Below are 25,208 nucleotides of genomic sequence, written 5' to 3' on the forward strand. Positions count from 1 at the left end.
AAAGGAAACAAATCTTTGTAAGATGGGTTAACATTATCAAAGACGATATTTAGATACAGGAGAAAGGAAAATAGATTAATTTTTAAAATTGAGTAAAAACATCTCAGCATTATATGTTTTTGTATCATTTTTGGATCTTAAACCATGTATACGTGTTAGGTAATTCAGATATTTTTTTCTTTAATTACAGTGGATGCTCTCGACTTCACTTTCATACTGGAATTTAACTGTGTGGCTTGGACACATCCCAGCAATAGCCATCTTTACTAGTGTGTGAACTAAAAACCAAGACGAGATGAGGAGATTTGTCTACTGCAAGGTGGTTCTCGCCACCTCTCTGATGTGGGTGCTTGTGGATGTCTTTTTACTCTTGTACTTCAGTGAATGTAACAAATGTGATGACAAGAAAGAGAGGTCACTGCTGCCTGCTCTAAGGGGTAAGCCCAAGTTCTAAATTATGTACAAAGGTCACAGATTTGTTTGGAAGAATTTGTCCTGACCTGGAACTTGGACTGTGTTATGTTATGTATTGTTCAAAATTAGAAAGGCAAAATATCAGAATCTTAAGCATTCTGGTTCATATTACTATATTGGTTCAGTTTGTTGGTTATGTTAATTTATTTTAGTATTAGACGATTCGCATATTTGCAGCTCAGACAATTTGGTATAAACAAAATTAAATATACAAGTCCCATTTATATGTAAGTATTTGTGTAGGAGAAATCACAGTTCTGTGAAGAGTTTTTCATAAAGGAAAAACTGTTGACTGACATGCAAATCAGTTGATATGCAGAGTCTATGTAACTGCATTTATTATGGTACATGTTGAATTAAAAGTTTTGGTTTAACTCTAGTCACAAAACTTAAAAAAGAAAAAACATTTTTTTTTACCTTTTCTTCCATACAGAGCCATCAGGATTATGTTTGATTTAACTGTAGCTGCACAGGGGGTAGAGACTGGCAAATATTTAGCCACCCTTTCTCCTCCATCCTACTCCCCTTCCCCTCCCCCCCCAGCATCCACCCAGAAACCTCCCTTCCTCTAATGTTCATTCAGATGATTAAATGAACTAGAGTTGTCCGTTTTGCTTTCTTCAATATTTTAATAATTTGCTTTACTGGCAGTTATCTAAATGGAAACTGAATCTTAAGAGATTATAACAGAAATAGTCATGGAAAGCAAATTTGAATGTGTAATTGTGAATATTTGTACTGCAAACTTGGTTCTAAAGTTTCTCATTGGCTAAGAAATAGCATTGCACCATCTGTCTTATGTGTTCAAATAACACAATTCAAATGCAGACTGATACTTGTTCGAAAACAACCTCCCAGACCAAGAATAAGTCATTGCTATTTGAGAGAGAATTTTGATTAATGAATACATTGGAGACTCTTAATCAGTGGAAAATTAACAAACAGAAGAGGAAGTAAAATTTGTCAAATAAATTATTCATTATGAATTAGTTGCTCACCCCTGTTAGGGAGTCTAGGTACAGCCTATGCAGGAGGCAAAGTAGTTTGAGTCTTAAGTCCCATTTAACTACTATATTTATAATGTATCTTTTGCTGAGAGTATGCAAAAGAGAGTGTACAAGGCCATCATTTTTATAATAAATGCATATGTGGATTAATGCACTGATCTGTGGACAAAAGTTGAGAATAAATCAATCCTTCTGCCATTTGTTTTTTGTTGTGTGTGTGTGTAAGGTTCAGTTCAATTGCTGTTTCTGTTAAAAGTTGAAATACCTCATGATGGATCACTTCAGTTTGGAATGATCAGTTTGTCATTTGTTGAACTGATTCAGTCAGATCAGTTGCCAAAAGCAGTTGGCCTGAGTCAGCAAAAATCTGTCTAGCTTCTCAGCCAGGCTAAGGCAGTAGACGTAGGTTTGCCTGTCTTTATACTGAGTTTAGAGCTTCATTTATTTATAGTTAAATAAATAAATAGAATTCTATTGCAAAGGCTAAAACTAGTGATTGAGTTGGTTTTGTATGTCTGAAATATTCAGTTGTAAAATAAATGAAAGTATAATGTCTCTTTCTTGGAACATGAATTGGATTTGTTACAAAAATTTGAATAAAGACTTCGGTCAATAATACCTCTGTCTGAGAAAGGATGTAGAGGATTTCATCCATTTAAAACAAAACAAAACTAAATAAAAATAAACCAAAAGCCCTAACTAAATAATAAAGGTGCTTAAAGGCCTCCTATGGATATGTTGGTATGTCTGTCGATTTTGATATTTTCTTATTTGTTTTAATTTCTTGCATTTAGGTTTTAGATCTGGGTAATCTAGTGTGTTTGATTTTAGTGGGAATACTTGATCAAGATCTGGCCTACTGTAACTAAAAATTGATTTGCCTTTATCGTGAGCTGCAGAAAGAGGAGCACAGGGGTTCTCAACCTTTTTCTTTCTGAGCCCCCCCCCCCCAACATGCTATAAAAACTCCACGGCCCATAACTACTGTTTTTCTGCATACAAGACCCAGGGCCAGTGTTAGGGGGTAGCAAGCAGGGAAGTTGCCAAAGGCCCCATGCCTCAGGGGACCCTACGAAGCTAAGTTGCTCAGGCTTCAGCTTCAGCCACAGGTGGTGGGGCTTGAGTCACCAGGCTTCAGCCCCATGTGGTGGGGCGTCAGCTTTCTGCCTTTGGCCCCAACAAGTCTAATGCCAGCCCTGCTTGGCGCCCCCCTGAAACCTGCTCGTGGCCCCACAGCGGGCTCCGGACCCCTGGTTGAGAACCACTGCTCTAAAGTACAAGGTAGAGATTTCTCAAAAGATACTGTACTGTTGTCAGAACATGCCTTTCACAGATAATTATACTAATCTTAACTATTTGCTTGCTGATTTCTTTGTAAAATAAAAAATGAGGCAATTCTACAATGGTTTTTGTTTTGGTGTTAAGTCTGTGCTTGTTTTTTTTTTATGTCGGTTTATTTAGGGTTTTTTTTTCTTTCTTCACAATTTATATTGAAATGTATGCATTTGATCACCACAGGGCTAAACATTTTGCTAATCTGTATGGATTAGCTAAAGAAATTATTTAAAAAAAACCCTTACATAATCTACCAGATTTTACTTCATAAGTAATTTGGGTGACTAGACTGCAGTCGGTATCTTCTTGTAAACCGTGGTGTCTACTTTTCATGATTTTTAATATTCAGTTTATTGGATTTAATGTGTTATAGGTGTGACAAGATTTCTCTGCAGAATTCTCCTTTTCTTTCCATTGCAACTGAAGCTATTAAACTTGTATTGTAGTATTACTGCAACTGGGTGTCTGGGTTTTGTGGAGGAAGAGTCTTACAGAATATGTAGTAATAACCTTCCTGTTCAGAATTTTGGCAAATACAATATGGAGAGAGTGTGTGTGTGTGTTACTCTGCTCCTAGAAAAAAACTTGAAGTTATAACAGTGTTCATTGCAGAACTTTAATAATTATATTCATGTTGTATGAGGGTCCCAGGGACTCTACAGTTTCATTGGAAGATTTCTTGTGCATTGCATGTTTTTTTTAAAAAGTCTGTTAAAATTACATTAAACTTCTGACTTAAAGCAACAAAATGATGACAGTCTAATTTCATCTTTAGCTGCTTGCTTCTGCCTAGTAATTTCAGTTTCTATGAATATAGAACCATGCCCTTTGAGACCCTCTACTTTACTTGGTAACCACATGCTGAGTGAAGTCGAAGCAACTCTCTAAATTGGAATTGCCTGGTTTAGTTGTTTTTAAATGTCAAGTCTAATATGCTCTGTTAACATAGCATTTGTATAAAAAGCTTTTGGTTTTAAAGACAATATTGTACTGTGCAAACTACAGCAGTTATTTTGCTTAATGAATAGTTGCATAAATAATTGCTGCATACTTTTTTTTGTTTCTCTTCTCCTGACTGGCAGCTGTAACTTAGGGAATCCAAATGTCTGACACTCATATGGAGTTTTTGATGCCAGTAGTATTTCCAGAGTAGTCAAATCAATATATATATTGCATCACATGAATACCTACCTTTCAGAATAAAGATCACATCTGTTTTGCCATCAGCTTCAGTGGGAGCGGGTCTGTTGAATGCTGCAAATATTTTATTTAGAATATCCAGTAAGATGTGTTAACTCAGGTATTTCAAATTCAAAATGTGGATGTACTAAAATCTTTTCTCTTGAGCTGCTGCTGCACATCACATTTAATCCTCTTGAAAATTATATGTTGTCAATTTTTTGTTTGAAATACTCTATAATATAGGCTTTTTAGAAATATTTTTAAGACTGTAGTTCTACAAACTGCTACATATAGACAGAACCCTGAGGTCTGCTTGTGTCCATCAGTTTACAGGACCAGGACTGTTTTTTGTGCAAATGTTTTAATTCTATATAAAGGTAATAAATTTACATACTCTTTTACTATCAGCTATGCAAAAATTTTAATTATATATGTCTAGAGTGCTTATTAAATGTCCACATTTTCTAACATTAAATTTAAAAAATGAGTTTTTAATAAGTACCACAAAAATGGAACAATGAAAACAAAAATAGTAAGTCTATAAAGACCCTTTTGCTCTACAGGTGTTGTCTAAATTTGTACTTGCATCTGCATATAACATCTTATTGTTTTTAAATATTTTATTGATTGTGATATTCTTGTAAAATAAGTTTATGAATACTTCCAAGAGAGAGTGTAGAATAGCTGTAAAACATAAAAGCCAACACAGGTAATTGATATACCTATACCCATTATTTAATAAAATAGATTTTCAAAGGTAGACCAAGAATCTATGTACTAATTATTGTAAGGTCATATAATCCATTACTCTTGTAGTTAATTAGTAGGAGGGAAGGACTGCTACTTCTGTACAACTATATTTTTAGCCATGAGTAAAATAACAAATAGTTATTCCATGCCCTCTAATCTGCGATAATTGTTAAATCTCCTAAATTAAGGTGTCAAGTATTCTTGTGCCGATTGAGGCATTAGATTAAATGATTCAAAAAGTTAATACCAGCACAACTGTTGCTAAACTATGGGCAGTGGCAGTATGGAACAGCACATCCTTGTCTAGTATTATCCACTAGCATTTGTCTGTACATCTTTAGGTTTGCTAGCCAGTATAGTGGAGGCCAAGTGGTAAGAAATAGTGTCTGCTGTATTTGGTGGGATCAACTGAATGATCTCTTCATCTTGGTGCAAATGTTATCCTAAACTGGAGTTGATATTTGAGTAATGCTTTCTTTATGCTCTATGTTTGTTCTTGTTTTTTGAGCAAGCATCTCGTTGGAGAGAAGTTAGTTAAAGTAACCCCTGGATCACATCAAGAATTTATTTTTAAGAAATAGAAGAAAAAGGTAAATTGGGGTTCTCTCATTTTAAATGCTCATAATTTGTTCTATCTGATTGCCTTAAATATTAACCTCAACATCCATCCTAAAGAAGCTTGCTGTTGCCTGTTCACTGAGTAGAAACAGATTTTTGGTTCCCCATTCATTGGATAGACACTGATGACCCAGACTAGGTCTTTTGTAGTACTTCTCCTTCTCCATACTGCTTGGGTGCCAGAAGGTTCCAGCATTTAGAGCACTGGAGAAACAGAGCACCTCCTATAAACTGGGAGGAGTAATTGCAGGGTAAAAGTCTTGTTCGGCCCCCAGTACAGAAGGAGTCTTTGAAAAATTTTAGCTGCCACACTCTAACGTGTCTCTGCTGAGCATGTGTGAATTGAGACTTTTGGAGATTTATAACTTGGCCGGTTTGGATGGATTTTCATGGGGAAAGTAAAAGTCCCATCCCTGAAACCAGGGATACCTCTGCCTGATCCCACCCCTAAATTTCAAGTCCCTGCTCTAAGAATGCTTCCTTCTCAATGAACTAGCTGGGGGAAAAAGGGCAAAATAATATATTTTTCCTAAACTAATCTGTAGAAATGGCCATACCTTTTCTGAGGTGTATGTGTGGGGAAATTAGCTTGAGGTAGTCAGGAAAATTTCAGCTTCAAAGGTTAAAATTTCAGAAAGTTGTACATAACTGAAAAAGGATTCTTAAAGCAAAGTATTGGGCAACCTTAACTAGAGGTGTAGCTACCAGATCTGCCTGTAGTTAAATAAATGCACACAAGGGCTGTTAACTTTGAACAGAATGTTCAAAATAAAACACTCTCTCTCTCTCTCCCCGCCCTAGCCCCCTTGATCTCTGTATACTGCCTGTCCTCCTCTCCTGTCTGTGTCCTGTACTTTCTACTTGAGAAACCCCTAATCTGAGGTCACTAGGTCTGGACCACATGCAACTCAGGGTATATCTACACAGCAGCTAGGAGCATGCCTTCCAGTCCAGGTAGATAGACTTGGGCAGCTGGCAAGCCAAAAATTTCTGTTTTGTTTCTCCTGAATCACATTTTTGCTTGAAATCCCTGTGAAAAATTTCATTTATTTTTTTTATTTTTGACATTTCGTCCCAGTTCAGAATGAAAACCAAGAATTTTTTCACAGGAAGGGATTTCCAGTTTTTGGCCAGCTCTAGATAAAACCAGGTGTCTCCACCTCAAAATTCCCTTGCCTTTACTCAGTCAGTTTGTCAATCATTAAACAGTAACTGGTGTCTTATAGAACACATTGGGAAAAATATCTAATCTGCATTCCTCTTTCCCGTTTTAAATTAATGGGATGCTGACATCAAATAGGAACTTCATTGCCTGCAAGTTCATTTGCTTAATTTGCCTGAAGCCCTAAATATCTCATTTTGAAATAATTAGCTGAGATTTGTCACAAATAAGCATTACAGGCTTGTTCCTGGTGCTGTTCAATTCAATGGTGTTAGGAGTAAACCCAAACTGAAGAATAAGATGCAGGATTAGAAGAATTTATAAGCATCAGTGTTAGTAGCCTTAGTAATAAAAAAAAAAAAGGGGGGGGGGAGAAGAAACAGAAAATATAACTAAGCAGAACTGTTGCTAAATACTTTTTATTATAGGCAGGGCTAAGTTGCCAACACTTCCTATTATAAGGCACTGTTTTCAGTTACCTAAAACTGCCAAACTTGTATGGGCTGAAATTTTCCAGGCCAGGTGTCTGACTCAAGCTGAACGTTTTTGGAAAAATTCAGCCAAAATGGATCAGCCATTTTTGAAAGCGAGGCTAAGGAAAAATACATGATTTTGCCTATGTTAAAAAATGCTTGGGAGCAGGGACTTGACATTTGGCCTTTGTGACAGGGATTTATCTACTGTCACTTTTGTGAAAATCTGCCCAAATTTGGCCAAGTTAAATGCCTTTGAAAAATCAGTTTGCACGTGTTCAGTAGAGACTTCTTGGGTTTTTAATAGCAGATTGCTTAGGAACCTATTTTCTAACTTGTGAGTACTTGACTTTGCAACCTTAATAATGTTTTTTAATTAAGTTTTTTTGTTTGTAATATATATCCATATGATGCCAGAAGCTCTTTACTGTTGTAACTTTTTTGTATTTAGTGTGCATGCACATTTTCCATTTCCCTCTGTCCCCCCTCCCCCCACCCCAGATGTAGGCTAAGCTGTAGTAAACACTATGCTAATGTTAATTATGTCCAATACTATAAATAGAGGGTAATGGTACTGAAGTTGCTAGACAAATTATTTAAAATATTATTTTGGAGGAAAATTTTCTCAATGTGACAGTAACTCTACTTTATTTAAACTGATAAAGTACTCCTATTTTTAAAGAGAAACAGGCTGTGTTGTGATCATGTGAATCAAGTTAATGAAACATTTGGATGCTGTAATAAAAGTTTGGGGTTATGGCCAAGTTTAGAAAATGAGGCATTCATTTCAGTAGTTTCCATAGAAACATGTTTATCTGACAAACTACTGTATGCATTGGACACTCTGCATTTACAATGGTAGCACATATTTTTAACAACATACCATATGTGTATAATAGATGGAAGAAATATTTGTTAAACAGAAATCTTGTCACAAATTTGTTGACAAGATTTAAAATATTGATTTGTCTATTGTGAAAATGCATTAAGTTTATAGATCTTTGCTATATACCTCATGAAATAGGGTTTCTAAAGGTTGAGAGAAAACTGTTACATAGACACCTTCTCTGATTGTGCATTTAAAAATAAATGGAAGCTCTGACTGAAATTTATAGAGTCCCTGTCAAGGAATATCATTGTGTTTCAAGTACTGGATGGAAATATATCATAGGACTTACTATTATTTGTAACTGTAGAAGCGACAATAATTTAGTTGTTACAAAGTTACCTATTTTTAAAGATATTGAAAGTATGACTGCCAAGCAGCTTCTTTTGTCAAAATGAAGGAATTTATTGTGGGATAGGTTTTAATAAGCAAATATTGTATTGGGAACCATGGTTCATGTTTATGTCTCTTGGAAACATGTTGCCATAAATACTGCTGCTTGAGCACTAAATAGTGCATCTGCAGTCTCATTTATTATCAGATGCATCTGGTGGCCAAAATAAGTTATGGTGTTGGCGATTAGATATTAAATACCCTTTCACACTTCTCTAATAAAATATTTCTGAGCTCTGAACCTCCCCACACTCCACCATTGTTTCTGATTTCCTAAATAAAATTAAGCAACCAACTAAACAATTTGGTGCGCTGTCTCCTCCCTTGATAAATATATTCTATCCCAATAGCTCTTCTGCTGCCACCTCTGCTCCCCTAATGCTATAAATGAACAGGTCACCCACTCTGCTCTGCACTAATGAAGAAGGCTCTTGCATGTCTGAGAGGTAACTGCTGGTTTTTGACCGATCCTAATGCGCAATAAAAGCAAATCTGATGTGCTCAATTCCACTGCATGTCATGGAACACAACACATAGGTGTTTCTGTCCTCCCCCAACACACATTAAACTGGAAATTGAGAAGTACAATAGAAAAAGGTTCATGCTTATGTTAATGTGCATAATACTAACGCTATGCCAATTTATTAAGTTGTCATGGTACATGACTATTCTTTTAACGTTCCACTGTTTGGTATAGAAAAGAATGATAAATACTTTCTAGTGGGTATGTCTTGTCATTTGATGAAGGTTTTTAAGTTCAGTTAGTATTAGTGTGACTTGCTGCGTTAATATAGGAACTTAGAGATTCAGAGATCGCTCCCTACAAAGGATCCCTTACAAAATGTTCCCTATAATACCTTACATTACCGGTCTTCAATTTTTATTGGGTTTTGTACTTCTGCCTGTCACTGCAGTGTCTGAGAAACTTCCACATAAAATTGATAGCAATAGCAAATTTCCTAATAGACTTCATGGAGTCTCTGGCACATTTCTCTTTTTGGGGGTATCATACCAATGAATTACCATGTTGTAGTAATAATCTGATACCTTTAGAGCCATTATGATCCCACATTCACTGTGGTGCTAAGATGGAAGTCAGCTTATCTTACTCTTAGAATTTTTCTCCAGAATATATTAGAATGATACAGCTATAATATAGTCCAGATGCTGGCCTGGCACCCATTCCCAAATCTGTAAACAAAGTACCATTATGTTACCAGTGGACAACTGTCTGTTAATACTATTGTGATAAGAACTTACTGCTATTATGTTTTATATAAAGGCTGTGAAACATATTTATAACAGCTGGCAGTCTGAGGATTTTGTTCAGCAGCGAAGTCCCAATGCTGTGCTGGGTAATTTTCCTTTCATTTACATACTTTACCAGCCTGCATTTGCCAAACCTCTGCCATGTTCCTGAAATCTGAATATGGACTGTGGTAGTTTGCATAGCTGAGAAGCCAGGGGAACTAACTTCCTGACCCCAGTTTACCACCACCTCAGCAGCCATTCCCTCCTCCTTGAACAAACCTTCCTAAACACACCTAAAGTAAAGATGATGGTCCTGGGGGTAAGGAGAGAACAAGCTATAGGTTCAAGTTCGCAAACTCCAGTCTCCAAGAGTATCTGCAGGGAGCAGATTCACTTTCAGCCCCTACAAACAAAGCTATAGGGTTCAGTTTGAGATTCCTTTTGCAAACCCTGCCCTGCATTTGCACAACACTAATTAAGAACCGCAGCAGGTGAAATCTCAGCTCCATTTGAAGTCAATGGTAAAACTTCAACTGATTTCAATAGGGCCAGGATTTCACCCCGGATTTTTCTGTTCATTACTTTAGGTGGGGTAAAGTACAGGAAGGAAAAATGGGAAAGTAATATATTGAATACAAATTTGATATATCCTGAAGCGATGTCTGGAGTTTGGAAATTGTAGGGTATTCAGGGCCTTTAAATGGCAGAGGAAGTCCACTGTGTGTCTGCCTGCCCATCCCTTCCCCACAAACATTGTGGTGGTACCTTACTTCATATTGTATAATGGTGCAAACTACAGCTGGGAACAAAACCCTGGGTCTGAATATATCCAGATTTATGGCTGTTCAAAATACAAACCTGGACCTAGGTCATAATTTTAAAAATGACGTACCAACACAACAGATCAGACACCCCCAAGTCCAAATCTATATCTGAACTTTTCAGCTTTGGTACTCTGTGCTAAAATGTAAGTCTGATCCAGTTCTCTCTAAAGACCATGGGAGTTTCATAATGGACTTCAGTAAAAGCAGGATCACATCCTTAGTCCGATCCCCTGGCTTTTGAACAATAAACCTAAATTATACAGCAGAAACATTGGAATTGTGGCACTGCCAGTTTCAGGATCTTTTGGTGCTACTGTTACTTAAATAAATTAAATATGACTCTTATTTTAAAGTGCCTCATGTTTTCAGTGTGGTGCAGGTTTTGCTTATTACTGTACTGTAGAAGTTGTTAGGGGGAACCAGTCTGTTTTGGCAGGTGACGGGGGCTTCAAAGTTTCTGAAGGCATGGGAATCTTCATCCCAGAGAAGCTGATTGAAGCTTTATGTATGGGGGAGGAAGTATATCTTCTATTTTCTGTTCCCTTTTGGGAAAGGAAAGTGGTGAATTTGTATTTGGGGAACAGGAGGGTATTGTATGCCCCACTGCCCACACTAGTAAGCCTTTATTAAAAAAAATGACCTGCTCCACTGCACGTCACCCCAATGTATACTGTGATGGGGCAAGGCCAGATGGCTACAGTAAAGTAGTGGGAGACAGATATATTAGTCACAGGCTAAACAAATCCCTGTTACCAGGATAAACAAGTGGCAGCTGCTCCAGGTCAATTAAGACACCTAGGGCCAATTAAGATCTTTCCAGAAGGCAGGGAAGACAGGTAGGTTGATTGGAACACCTGAAGCCAATCAGGGCCTGGCTAAAACTAGTTAAAAGCTTCCCAGTTAGTCAGGTGGGCGTGCATGTCAGGAGCTGTAGGAGAAAGTTGCGCTGTTGGAGAGACTGAGCAGTACACACCATATCAGGCACAAGGAAGGAGGCCCTGAGGCAAGGGTGAAGTGAAGCTTGAGGAAGTGGGGGCTGCTATAGGGAAGTAGCCCAGGGAATTATATGCATCCTGTTTCTAAAAAGTCAGCTACCATAACTGATGCTATTCGGGTCCCTGGGCTGGAGCCCAGAGTAGAGGGCGGGCCCAGGCTCCCCTCTTTGCCCCCACCGCTTAATCACTGAGACTGGGAGACAACAGAGACTGTGCAAGGGAGGATAGCCTCTCCTCACCTCCCTCACTGGCTTTTGATGAAAATGGCTCATTAGGCTGTGACCCTTGCCTCCAGAGAGAGAAGGGCTATGTGAAGGGTCACAGTGAGCCTCTGAGGCTAGCGAAATCTGCCAGGAAACGTGGGACGCATGGAGACAAGGACAGAGATCTGTCACAATACCAATATATACAAGAAATTTGATGTTTCTTCATAAATAATTAGTGTTGACATAGTTATGTGTTCATATTTTAAACCTGTTGTTGTTAGGTTTCAGAGCTAACCCTTCATTTAGATGAGTGGGGAGAGTTCATGCTTTGCTCAGAACTGTTGTTTCCTCTATCTGCAGGCTCAGGCAAACATTGCTGTATTGGTTTACAGCTAGTTCACAAGTCTAAGAATACATTTGCAACCATAAGGGCTAGAGAGTGAGGACAAGATTTTAAAAAGACTAGTGGCTTTGGGTGCCTCCATGTTTGGGTGCCCATCTTAAGTAATTAGGCTGACCAGATAGCAAGTGTGAAATATTGGGACAGGGACTGGGGGATGGGTAATAGGAGCCTATATAAGAAAAAGCCCCAAATATTAGGACTGTCCCTATAAAATCAGAACATCTGGTCACCCTATAGGTAATCTAAAAGAGGCCCAATTTTCAGAGGGTGGGTGCTCAGTGCATTCTGACAATTGGGTCTGTTTAAAGTTACTAGTTACTTTTGAAAATCTTGACCTGCACTTTATTTTTTAGATGAAAATTGAGATTCTGAAGTATATATTTTTGTAGAAAACTTAAAAAGAATGTATTGCAATTTACATGGCTGCATAAACACATTGTACATGTAGCCTTATCCTTCACATATTAATGGACAGAAAACTTTGTTAACTTTAATTATGCTACTCTGAACATATATCAAGGATGATTATACTATTAGGGGTTTTTAAAGCATTTAACAGTATAGAAATGAACAACTAAGAGAAAGTTAATGAGCATTCAGATATACTCTCAGCTCGTATAATAAATCCATTAACTTGGTTCTTTTCTTATGGATAGATTCTGGAGAGTTGCAATGAACAATTTTTCTTTTCCAAAGGCTCTCAGATGTGGAGTTTTTCAGGGATCATTCCTATCCTCTGTTATATTCATAATTCAAACAAGGCCATTAAAGGAGGGTGTGAGCTACCCAGAGCTCAGATGGACAATATCTACTTCTACAGATCTGCCCTAGATAGCAGTGCCTTTGTGACATGGCTCAATAAAGCTCAATCCAGATAAGATCCAGGAGGGCAGGGGAAGCGTTTTGATGAGATAACTGAAAAGATGACTTTTTCCAGTTCTGAAGGCATCTGTCTCTCTCGGGTAGTCATAGTGGAACAGTCTTCCGGTAGTGCTCTCAGAAATGCAGGTAGATGCAATGACCAGAATTGTTTCTAAATGGAAAAATTTGAAAGACATTTGTTTTATTGGATTTCAGTGGCCCTTTAAGCCTGTAGGGAGCCAGGGTGGCTCCCCTCTGAACCAGGGTAAAGAGCCACCCTCTCAGCCTGCGTGGGTGGGGCCAGACCAAGCTTATGCCAATCCCCGGAAGGGGAGGGGTGGGACAGGAAGTACAAAGGGCGGGGCCCTTTGCCCAGTGAGGAGAGTACCAGGGAGGGAGACAGACACAGGCTGCTGGCGGCTCCCTCGCGATCCTGCTGCTGACCCAGGGGAAGCCCTGGGCAAGGAGGAACCTGACCGGGAGGAAGGCCTGTGGCAACCAGGACTGCCAGTCGCTGAATACCCAGAGGACCCAGAGGGGCGCGCTGCAGACTCGGGCCGGCACACCTTCCCCGCTAATTCCCCAGTGCCCGAAAGGTGTGACTAAGGCCTGCCAGTGGGACCATAGCTCTCCATCGCCCCCTAGGGGCTCGGAGGACAGGCGATCCCTATCCCTGTAGAAAGGGGTTAGTGCGAGGGGGCCTCTGAAGCTCCCCTACTGGAAAGATGGAGATGGAAAGGCTTATCAAGTTCCTGGCTGAGAGCCAGCAACAGCAGCAGCACCAACTCGTACAGCAGCTGGGCGCCCACCAGCAGCAGTTGCTTCAAACCCTGGGGGCCCAGCACCATGAACAACAAACCCAATGCTTTCAGCAGCTTGCAACCCTGTGGCCGGGCCATGGTGGTGCTCAACCGGAGCGGGCAGCCACCCCGACCCCTCCCGCCCCACCGATCCGTCTGGCCAAGATGGGGCCTGAGGATGACCCGGAGGCCTATCTAGTGACCTTCGAGCGGGTTGCCTCAGTGGCTGGTTGGGCGCCTGACCAATGGGCGACCCTCCTAACCCCATATCTGATGGGGCTGGCCCAGAAGGCTTACCGTGGGCTCCCAGATGATGAGGCCCGAATTTATGCTAGAGTGAAAACAGCTATCTTGGATGCCTTTGACATTACCCCGGAGACTTTTCGGCGACGGTTTTGGGAGAAGGTCTACCCACCGGGCGCCAGACCCCGGGCCGTGGCCCAGGAACTGAAGGATGCAGGTAACCGATAGCTCCAACCCGAGCGTCGAACCGCAGCTGAGGTGACTGAACAGGTCATCCTCAAACAATTCGTGCACATCCTCCCACCCCAGGGGAGGGCTTGGGTGTTGCAGCACTGGCCACAAAGTCTGAGCACGGTCATCGCGCTTATGGAGGACTTTCTCGAGGCAGAGGCCCTGATAGGACTGTCCGCCCGCCCCCCAGACCCTGGACCCAATGCACAGAAACTTGAACGGAGGGGGCCCACCTCCCAAACCAACGCACCCCACCCTACCCGACGACCAGATGGCAGCAGGACCGAGTTTTGCTGACGCCCTGAGTCCACACCACTCTCCAGCCCTGGACGCTTAACCCGGCCACCGGGCCCCAGCCCACTCTGCAGCCCCACTTGTGCCCCCACGCGGCAGGCGTGCCCAGAGGTAGGACCTTGTTTCCGATGTGGCGAGTATGGTCATCTGCAACGGGGCTGTCCTGCAATGGATTACAACTTTGCCCTGGTGTGCGCCGGGGAGCGACGTGCCCGTCTGCCCTCCGTGGCCAAACTGACAGCTCCCATGGAAGTCGCCGGGATCCCCATGGTTGATTTGGGCTGTGGGCAGACCCTTGTCTGCCAGGTGCTCTTCTTGGACACCAAGCGGACCATTGGGGAAGTACGGATTCAGTGCATCCATGGAGACGTAAAATCGTACCCTACGGTTCGGGTCCCCATCACGGTGAACGGGGCAACTCAGTTAATGAATATGGCGGTGGCGTCATCCCTCGCCTATCCAGTGATCCTGGGCCGTGACTGGCCAGACTTCGTCGAGGTGCTCCAATCCCTACCCACCAAAGAGACGTTCGAGGGAGCCCCGCCTGAGAAGAAGACAGGACCTGACTCGAGTTCCGACCCTGGAGCTGACCCAGGTCCCACCCCTGGGCAGAATGGCCTGGAAATGGCTGGTCCCCTTCCTGACCTGGTGGACTTTAGCCGGGATTAAAGGGAGGACCCTACGCTCCGGTTTGCCTATGAGCAGCTGGCCCAGGTGGATGGTGAGGTCGTGGAGGTGCGGCACACCACCCAATGGCCCAGGTTTGAACTCAACCATGAGCGGCTCTACCGCTTTGACTGAGACCCCCAGACCCAAGAGGTCCGGACCCAACTCGTGGTCCCCCGCATTCATCGTCGGGCTGTCCTGAAGCTTGCACATGACATCCCGGCTGCCGGCCATTTAGGGCAGGAAAAAACTGTGGTCAGGGTCCTGGCCAGGTTCTTCTGGCCCGGCGTCCACCGTGAGGTGAAGGATTACTGTGCGTCGTGCCCAGACTGCCAACATGCAGCCACGGCAGGGGTACGGAAGGCCCCCCTGGTCCCTTTACCAGTCTTAGGTGTACCATTTGAGCGGGTAGCAATGGACCTGATCGGGTCTTTTCCAAAAAGTAAGGCGGGCCATCAGTACATCCTCGTCCCGATTATGAGCCTTCCCCGAGGCCGTCCCCTTAAGAAGTATCACCGCCCGCACTATCGCTGCGGAGCTCGTGAAGATCTTTGCAAGGGTGGGCCTCCCACGGGAGATACTCACTCACTGATCAAGGGACCAACTTCATGTCTAAGCTGTTCCGTCAGGTATGTGCCCTATTGGGGATTAAGAAATTGCAGGCCTCGGTCTACCATCCCCAGACCGACGGATTGGTCGAACGGTTTAACCGGACCCTGAAGGGAATGTTGCGGCGTTTCCCCACCCAGGACCTCCGCCAGTGGGACCAGCTGCTCCCTCCTTTACTACTGGCAATTCGAGAAGTCCCACAGGCGTCCACGAAGTTCTCCCCATTCGAGCTCCTCTATGGGCGGCGACCCCGCGGGGTGTTGGACCTCTTGAGGGAGACTTGGGAACACAACCCGTCCGCAACACAGGGTCTCTTGCAATACGTCTTACAACTACAGGGGTGGCTGGTGCAGGCGAGCTCGCGAGGGAGAACTTAAACACAGCCCAAAGAGCCCAGGAGCAGCACTACAATCGGGGCGCCCAGGCTCGATCATTTGAGCCGGGGGACCGAGTACTCCTCCTGCTCCCCTCGGACGAATCAAAGCTTTTTGCCCACTGGCAGGGTCCGTATGAGGTCCTCCGCCAGGTAGGGCCAGTCACCTACGAGATTCGGCAACCTGGTCGCTGTAAGGAAAAGCAGATTTATCATGTAAATCTCTTAAAACCCTGGCAGGACCGGGAAGGGCTCTTAGTTGCCCCATATCCCCCCGAACCGGAACTGGGGCCCCAACCGCCCGAGGAGTCGGATAATGGTGAGCCCCAGCTAGCAGAGACACTCACAGTTGAGCAGCAAGAACAGGCACTCTGCTTAGTAAGGGCATTCCCCAAGACGTTCACCATGAAACCCGGGCGGACTACGCTCACCTACCATGTGATCCAGATGGAACCCGGGGTGGTGGTCCGAGAGACAACCCGACCATTGCCTAGGTGAATGCGGGAGACCGTAGAGGAGAAAGTCCAGGCGATATTGGATCTGGGTGTTATTGAGCGCTCCCAGAGCGAGTGGCAGAGCCCCGTCGTCCTCGTACCAAAGCCAGATTGGAGCCGGCGGTTTTGCATTGACTTCCAGAGGGTAAACGCCATTTCAAAATTTGACGCCTATCCGATGCCCAGCGTCGATGAGCTCCTCGACCGGCTCGGGGAGGCCTGTTATATCACCACTTTAGATCTCACCAAAGGGTACTGGCAGATCCCCTTGGATCCCAGGTCCAAGGAGAAGACCGCGTTTGCCACCCCTTCAGGGTTATACCATTTCACCCGGATGCCTTTCGGCCTACATGGGGCCCCGGCAAACTTCCAGCGTTTGATGGACCGGGTGTTGCAACCACACACAAAGTACGCTGCGGCCTACCTGGACGATGTGGTCATCTATGGCAATAACTGGGAGGGACATCTTAACCAAGTAGTGGCAGTCCTCCGGGACCTCCGCACAGCCGGGCTTATGGCCAATCCAAAAAATGTTGAATCGGGCGGGAGGAAACCACTTACCTGGGGTACACCTTGGGCTGGGGACAGGTCCGCCCACTCATCGGGAAAGTCCAAGCACTCCAGGAATGTCTGGTGCCGACCTTGAAGAGGCAGGTGCATCAATTCTTGGGCTTAGCTGGTTACCGGCAGTTTGTACCCCACTTCGCAAGCATTACAGCCCTGCTAACGGAGCTCTTGACCAAGGACAGTCCCCGCCGGGTGCATTGGTCCAACGAGTGCGAGACGGCCTTTCGAACTATCAAAGAACGGCTGTGTAGCGATCCAATACTCTTCAGCCCTGACTTTCATCGTGACTTTATTGTTCAGACTGATGCCTCAGGGGTAGGGCTTAGGGCGGTCCTCTCTCAGGTGGTGGACGGGGAGGAACACCCGATTGTTTATCTCAGTTGGAAGCCGTTCCCCAGAGAACGGAACTACTCCGTCGTGGAGAAAGAGGTCCTAGCAGTTAAGTGGGCAGTCGATGCTCTCCGCTACTACATCCTCGGGGCCCCCTTTATACTGGTTACGAACCATGCATCCCTGAAGTGGCTTAATATGATGGACAATAATGCCAGGCTGATGCGGTGGTATCTCGCTCTGCAGCCCTATGCCTTCACAATTCACCATTGGGCAGGACGAGACAACGCCAATGAGGATTTCCTATCCCGCCTCGGAGGGGGTGAGGACGCCAGCTCCGAAGATCGGGAGCTGGATTTGAGGGGTGGGGTATGTAGGAAGCCAGGGTGGCTTCCCTCTGAACCAGAGAGTAAAGAGCCACCCTCTCAGCCTGAGTGGGCGGGGCCAGACCAAGCTTCCGCCAATCCCCGGAAGGGGAGGGGTGGGACAGGAAGTACAAAGGGCAGGGCCCTTTGTCCAGTGAGGAGAGCACCAGGGAGGGAGTCAGACACAGGCTGCTGGCGGCTCCCTCGCGATCCTGCTGCTGACCCAGGGGAAGCCCTGGGCAAGGAGGAACCTGACCGGGAGGAAGGCCTGTGGCAACCAGGACTGCCAGCTGCTGAATACCCAGAGGACCTGGAGGGGCCCGGCAGTAGCCCAGGCCAGCGTGAGTCCGACACAGAGTGGGAGCTGGAGCTGCCAGCAGCGGAATACCCGGACAAGCTGGAGGGACCGGAGAGACCCGCTTGAGAGACCGGGTAAGAAGTAGCCCAGGGCGGAACTGCACCGTGGGGTCGGTGTGTTTGGTCAGTGGGCGCGGATGGCCCCCGCTGACCCAAGCGGCAGGACCTTCGCCTCCCGCCACTGACCGGTCCCTGGGGTGGAACGCAGTGGAGTTGGGTGGGCCTGAGTTCCCCTACCCCGGCCAGCCTGCCTTGGGTAGCAGAACTGTGCGCTACAAACCCATACCGGCTCTCCCCGCCTGAGGGGCGCGCCGCAGACTTGGGCCGGCACACCTTCCCCGCTAATTCCCCAGCGCCCGAAAGGTGTGACTAAGGCCTGCCAGTGGGACCATAGCTCTCCATTGCCCGCTAGGGGCTCGGAGGACCGACTGAAACCTGTCACAAAGCCTAATACCAGTGGAATGTTTCAAAGAAGTTCTGAAAAATTTCCTTTTCATCCTATGTTTGTACGTCACTCTTATCTTCCACATGTTCTCTCTAATCCATTCAGTTGACCTTCATAATTGTGGTGAGGAATTATGCTGCTTAAGGACAGAGCTCTGTGATCATTTTCCTTCTCTTTTTTCATTCTGTGTCAAGGTCCAGTTTCTACAGAGGAAGACTGAATCTGTCTTTCAGTTTCTTTAAGAGTCACCAGTGCACGTTTTTCTCTCCCATGCACCTTGTTCTCACAGTAGTCAGACCAACCAGAGATCTCATTTTTATTTGTCTATTTCATTTTGCTCTCCATTCTGTCTTCCATAGTGACTTGATCATGTAGTATATTTAGTAGCGTGAGTGTTTGAGACTTAGTAAGTTTTTTCTTGGGTTCTGAAGAGCTCTGCAATAAATTTTTGATTTGAATTGGATCTCTACATTCCTATGTTGTGCATAACTCGTAAGAATGACATGTGAGAGACTTTTAAAATGCTGTTAATGAAATGCATCATACTGACAACACTGTAGTCTGAACTTACTTTACCATTTTTGGAATAGGCAAGGGGAGTAGCTGCATAAGCTTCCTTGCCCTGCCCAAGTACCATTGTATCTCTAAGGTGCCACCATAAGGGACAAAAGGGCACTTCATTCTCCATGTCCATTAAGTCCTTTGCCTGCTCTTGTTATATTTTTGTAGTGCAACAGCTATGCAAGATAAAAAAAGGATAAGGTAAGACAATTTCTGATGCGTGAATCTTACAATCCGAACATGTTAAGGACACAATACGATGATTACTATTCTGGAGGTGGAGGAATAATGCTATTTGGAGAATGTGATTTTTGTTCCCATGGAGCTCCAGTTGCAAAAGATGTCTTGTTTCACATTTTTTTGTACATATCTAGTTATTTTCTAGAGTTTAATGTTTAGGAGGACTGTTATTGAAAGTCTTTCTGGGAGAAATGTTTCATGGACGGATTTGAATTACTGCTGTAGTAGAATGGCATTCAAGTGCAAGATTATTCCAAATGTTATTGAAAGCATGGAGGAACGAACAAAGCCAGAGTGAAGAAAGGTTAAAAGGAGCAATTAGGAAGAAGACTTGAGTGGAGAAGAAGGAGCAAGAGGAAACAGGAAGAAACAAGAACAACAATGTAAGTAGAAAAGAAATTGTGAATTCTTTACAAAAAGAAAAGGAGTACTTGTGGCACCTTAGAGACTAACCAATAAATTGGTTAAGCTCATGCTCAAATAAATTGGTTAGTCTCTAAGGTGCCACAAGTACTCCTTTTCTTTTTGCGAATACAGACTAACATGGCTGTTACTCTGAAACCTGAATTCTTTACAGATACTGTTAATTGTAGTATTTTTTTAATGTTGCAGACCTATTGGTACTGGGTGGAGACCACAACTCACTTCATATAGAGAAATGACTAGCCAACCTCTGATTTATTAGACAGATGGTTTTGGATTTAATCACCTGAAAGGTTCCATGTTCCATCACCAATTTCCTGAATCATCCGGTCCTCGGAGGTTTTGCCTGTGGCTTACCAAAAGTTAGAGTGCTTTATGATTCTTCCTGTACACAGTCATGTGTGACTCCTGTACACTGTCACATGAGTAGCAAGGCTGCTCAAGGTAGAAAAATCTCCAGCTTTTCAAATGAAGACCAGGAGGTATTGGCCTGCACTCTCGGAGGAGTGAGTGCCACAGAATGACCCCAACAGGTTACTCTTATACAGCTACGTGTGAAGAAGAATTTTGCAAACATTCTTGAATAACTGTGAATGTTGTGTTGTGACTTTCACTCTGTTTTACCAAATCATTATTAGCAAAGTCACTTATGCTTGTGGGGTTTTTTTTACTTTGAAGGACAGTTAATTACTCTCTGCTTGACTGACTGGAATAAAGTGGTATCATCTCTGCTTGATGGCACTCTTTCAAACTGATACCAAACTCTTAACAAACATGTGCTGGTAGGAATTAACAATACCATCTTTATCCTATTTCACTGACATTCACAAGAGCAAATGCATTTTCAACATTTATCAGTTTAGGCAAGCGAAACAGTAACTATCAAAGTGACAGGCTTGCAAAAAAGTTGTTACACTGTTGAATAAAATGTCATGGTCCATTTACAAGGATGAAAACACACCATCCTCATCCTGGTAAATACAGTCAGTTATATGTGCTCATATATTGATCTGTTTGCAATACAAGGATTTAATAAATTCAGCATTTTTTGTATAGTCAGAAATGCCTAGAACGTGGTATGTTGTAGTTGTCATATTGTGTAGTACCTTTTTAGTATATTGAGCTAAATTCTGATCTCAGTGATGGTGGCATAAATGTGGAGCAAAATTACTGAAGATACCAAAACAGTCTCTCTTATTCTCAGCTGTTACTGAATGTTTAAGTATCAGAAATTGCCAAAAATGCCTTTTCTCTTTGGCATTTAGCAAGAAAGCAGTGGTGTTTTCTTTTGGACGTAGGCCTCGTTACATGCTTCTGTCACCTCAATGCTGGATTACTCTGATGTGCTCTACATGGGGGCTGCACTTTCAGGCCATCTAGAATTTGCAGCTATTCATTTATTAAACAGTTTCCGCAATAAGGAGTATATTACATCTGTGATCTGCACTACTGATCAGTTGATTTCTAGATAAAGTTTAATAAATTGAATTTAACCTATAAAGTCCCCTAAAGTTTGAGCATTGCTCTAGAGACCACTTCTCACCATATGTGATTCTTTGATAGTTGAGATCCACTAAGACCCTAAAGCTCGCGGCACCTGTCTTAAATTCTTAGTCTGCCAGTCCCCAGATTTATTTACCTAAGGGCATAGCATAAAATTCCCTTCTTCTATAAGGCTTTTCCAGGAGTGGGAGGCTGCTGTTTAATATGTTCCTGGAATGAATGATTGGGTGAATCTTTGGTTGGTATTGATTGATGTGGTAAATGATGTATTAATAATTATTTTAAACCTTGTACACTCAGTCCATTTAAAATATATAAATAAAATACATAACACTTGTCAGCGCTAGTTACTTACTTAATTTTACAGAAGTTTAGGGCAGTAGGCCTCAAAAATATTTTAAATTAGAACATTCATTACTGACTTGGAGTGCAGTAGTGCAACATGCTGAAAACAAATATTATCCCTGCCATCTATTTTACCATATGCTCTTTTTCTCCTGAGAGCATACTCCGATCCTGCACAGATGGTGGTAGCCTCCTGAAGAGAGTACTTACCTTGTTCTTCTCTATTATAGTTCAGAAGGTGTAGTTTATCAAGTTGTACTGTTTGTAAAGATATTCCTTTAGCTTTGTTTCAATGGCTTTTGTTCTTATTTTTCTATTCTAGCGTTTTATGTTTATTCCTTTTCATTATTCTGTCTTAGGCCCCAGTCCTACAATAGTGTGTGTACTGGTGTAGTCCTGCTCCCATGTGGACCACCACTGTCTTTAATGGGACAGAAACCTGTGCATGAAGTTAAGCTTGTGTTTTTAAATGGGACCGCTTATAGAAACGAAACAAAAACACTTCCCCTACCCCACCCCAAATTCCAGGTTGTGGTATAAATTGTGATCATTATATTGCAAAGTGATATTTTAGCTCCTGTAACTTTTTAGTTTTCAGTTAAACTGATATTTTTGTAAATGTTAATTTTTGAATCAAGGTCATCATCTGAAATCTAAAGTATGAATAAACTAAATATTTTTAAATCACTTACCACTTTTAAGAAAATGAAATACACTAAATGATCTTACTGCTGGTTGGCTTTACAAGCATATTGTATAGTGTGATAGCTGTAGTGAAAACAGTCGCTCTTCACTGTGTGATCTTCTGTTCAAGGGATCACTAATTTAAAAGAATAAAGCGGTTACACATTTACTGTGAGTGTGCGCACGCACACACTTAGTGCAGATATGAGTGTATATAACATATCTGTTTTGAGTTTGCATTATTCTCTATAATAAATTTGTTATAATATCGTGTTTCTGAAGGGAAAATATGAAAGCCATCTGAGTTGGGAGGCAGGGCAAAGAAGCCATTCTCTCATGTGTAGATTTGACACTTTCTGCAGATTGTTCACCTCAGGATGCCACAGAGATATTTGGAACAGATGCTCAAAACTTTTGAGGATCTATTTTTGGCTTTGGCAAAATGCGCCTTCGAGGCTGTTTTTTGTACGTTTTTCTTTGTTTTTGTTTTTAAATTTCCCAGGTAAATCAGAGAAATGGAGCTAGTATTGCATTCAAATCTGAGTATGAGATATCTGCCGAACATCCCCACTCCCATTTGATTACAAATATATACTTGTAAAATATATTACCCCTTGAAAAACAGTAGCTTAGGAGAAAAACATTTAATGAAAACTTACAGAAACACAACTGACTTCTAGCTTCAGAGATTGTAATGATGAATGTGGTATAACACTGTGGTCCCTATCTTGTGATTGGAGCTATGCAGTCATTGACCCATTGACTTAAGGGGGGCTCTATACAAGTTCAGGTGTCAGCCCAGTTCATATGTGATTGCAAGATTAAGACCTTCAATTGTGTAGCCCAAACTACCATCAGGTTCTCCCACTCCTGTTTATAAATAACACACATGCTTTTTGACAGATTGTTTTTACTTCATTCAGTATTGTTAACTATTCTGCTATGCTGAGGTTTTATTCTCTGATTTTAACACCTGAGAATGGTACTGGACAGGATTTAAGAAACAAAACAAGACATTGAAAACATTAGAAATAGTAAGAGAAAAAGTAGGGTATTAAGATGATATAGCATTGTTGACCATGCAACATGTTGCATCCTCATCTTCCAATTTCAGAGAAGTGTTTGTTGCATTTGTCTTCTCTACACTAACAGCTGTCATTCAACATTCTTGGGGAAACTTTAAAATGAGTGCTAATGAAGATTACCAGTAGAAAACACATTTGAACTTTTACCTCAAAATTAGTACACTATGGAATTTAAAATTATAATTACATGTGCACCATAATCGAAGATTTAAGCTCTAGACATTCCATGATTGCCAAATCATACAAGCTAAATAAACATTCATTTACATAGTAAAGAATCAGAGTGAAATGTATTCCAATATCATCCTTCTTATCCTTGGGATTCTGTGCTTCTTTTTTGAAAAAAATCAATCAACCTTTGAATGTCCAATCACCATATAGTAACAAGGATGCTTGTTGGTACCTTGATCCCTTTGCAATGTGCCAGCTAGTGGAGGCATTTTACAGAAAGGTGTCATTTACTTCAAATATTTGGTAAAAGAAAAAATCATGGTTTTTTATGAAAGGAAAAGAATAGGGTAGAGAGAATAGTAAAACTAAATGTTCTATGACAACATAGTAGATCAATAAAGTTCACATATTAATCTTGTATGATTATACGTGTCACTTCTAATTTCAAAGTTTTATTTTTAATATAAAAGACTTCAAGGAAATCCTTTGAATTCTGACTTATGTTTCTGCAGAATAAAGCTCACTGAAATGAATTACCCAATGCATAAAAAGTAATTTGTAGTCAAAAATGTTTTGCTGTAAAAGTATGTTTTCTTAGGTTCTTGTGACTTGTATACGTTTTCAAATATGAATACTCTAAAACGATATATGTATTAATCTCAAATTCTCTTTGCACACTTTTGATTTAAATTAGCAAGAACTGTCATTTGAAAATGAAATGAATTTCACAACATATTTTACTGTCTGTTAGCAAAAGGATCCACTCCGCTGTCCATGACATTGATTCTAATAGGAGCAGGATCAGAACCTAGTGCACAACTTACATCATGTGATTTCTAACTTTCCAGTCAGAACCTTCTACATTACAACTATCCTTGCAAAGGTACGCACAATTGCAGTGCAATTTTACACACATTTAAGAAAAGTTAGACATGAGGAATGGTTGTTAATTAGGGTGTGTCCACTGGTTTTTTTTTTTTTTAAACTAAAAACAAATCTTCCATTAAGTTCAGTGGGGCCAGGTTTTTATCCTCAATCAATAACCATTGTCTAGTTTTATTTAAGATGCAGCATGCCTTGTTTTATTTATAAACCAAGCCCGGTCTTGTATAGATCTGTTTTGGTTTCTATTTAAATTTGAAGTTAGTAAATTGGTAACAATAAGCACCTAAACATTTAATACTTGCCAATATAACTTTAAGTGAATGTTCTCACAACCTTTTTATTTTAAAAATAATTGTTTTCAGCTGGCTAAACTGGTCTAGCCCTACTTTGGGCAGATACATTTTTAATTGTAACACAATCAATTTCACTTATCCATATATTCTTGAAGAGTAGTGACTTCAGGCGTACAATTACGGAAAGGTCTGCTGTTTAAATCCTAGCAGAATCCTACTGCCAGGAAGTATGGTGTTATCTATGTCAGAAACCTTTTCCTCCCCATTGTCCCTGTTAATTACATGCTTCACAGCTGATCTACTTACCAAGTATATTCAGTGTTGTTTTTGGAAATCTAATCACTTGGGCAGAGTGAGTAAGTGAAAGAAAATAGAAAGCATGATTATGCCCTTTCGAGAAGTCACTGTAAGGGTACATCTACAT

The 25,208-nt window shown here is 42.0% G+C and overlaps 1 protein-coding gene across 8 annotated transcripts in view; it reads left to right on the top strand.

The window, feature by feature from the left end:
• GALNT13 (polypeptide N-acetylgalactosaminyltransferase 13) overlaps positions 1-25,208 on the top strand; it is a 431,005-nt gene that overhangs the window by 25,727 nt on the left and 380,070 nt on the right. For all 8 annotated transcript variants that reach the window (XR_013634409.1, XR_013634407.1, XR_013634408.1 and 5 more), the window contains one exon: positions 191-437. Coding sequence is in view for 4 of the 8 variants with exons in the window: in XM_073305505.2 (XP_073161606.1) it covers positions 296-437 (142 nt within the window). In the remaining 4 variants the exon portion in view is untranslated. The remainder of the gene's footprint in view (positions 1-190; positions 438-25,208) is intronic.

This window comes from Lepidochelys kempii, chromosome 11, assembly GCF_965140285.1.
Source record: "Lepidochelys kempii isolate rLepKem1 chromosome 11, rLepKem1.hap1, whole genome shotgun sequence".
Lineage (NCBI taxonomy): Eukaryota > Metazoa > Chordata > Testudines > Cheloniidae > Lepidochelys > Lepidochelys kempii.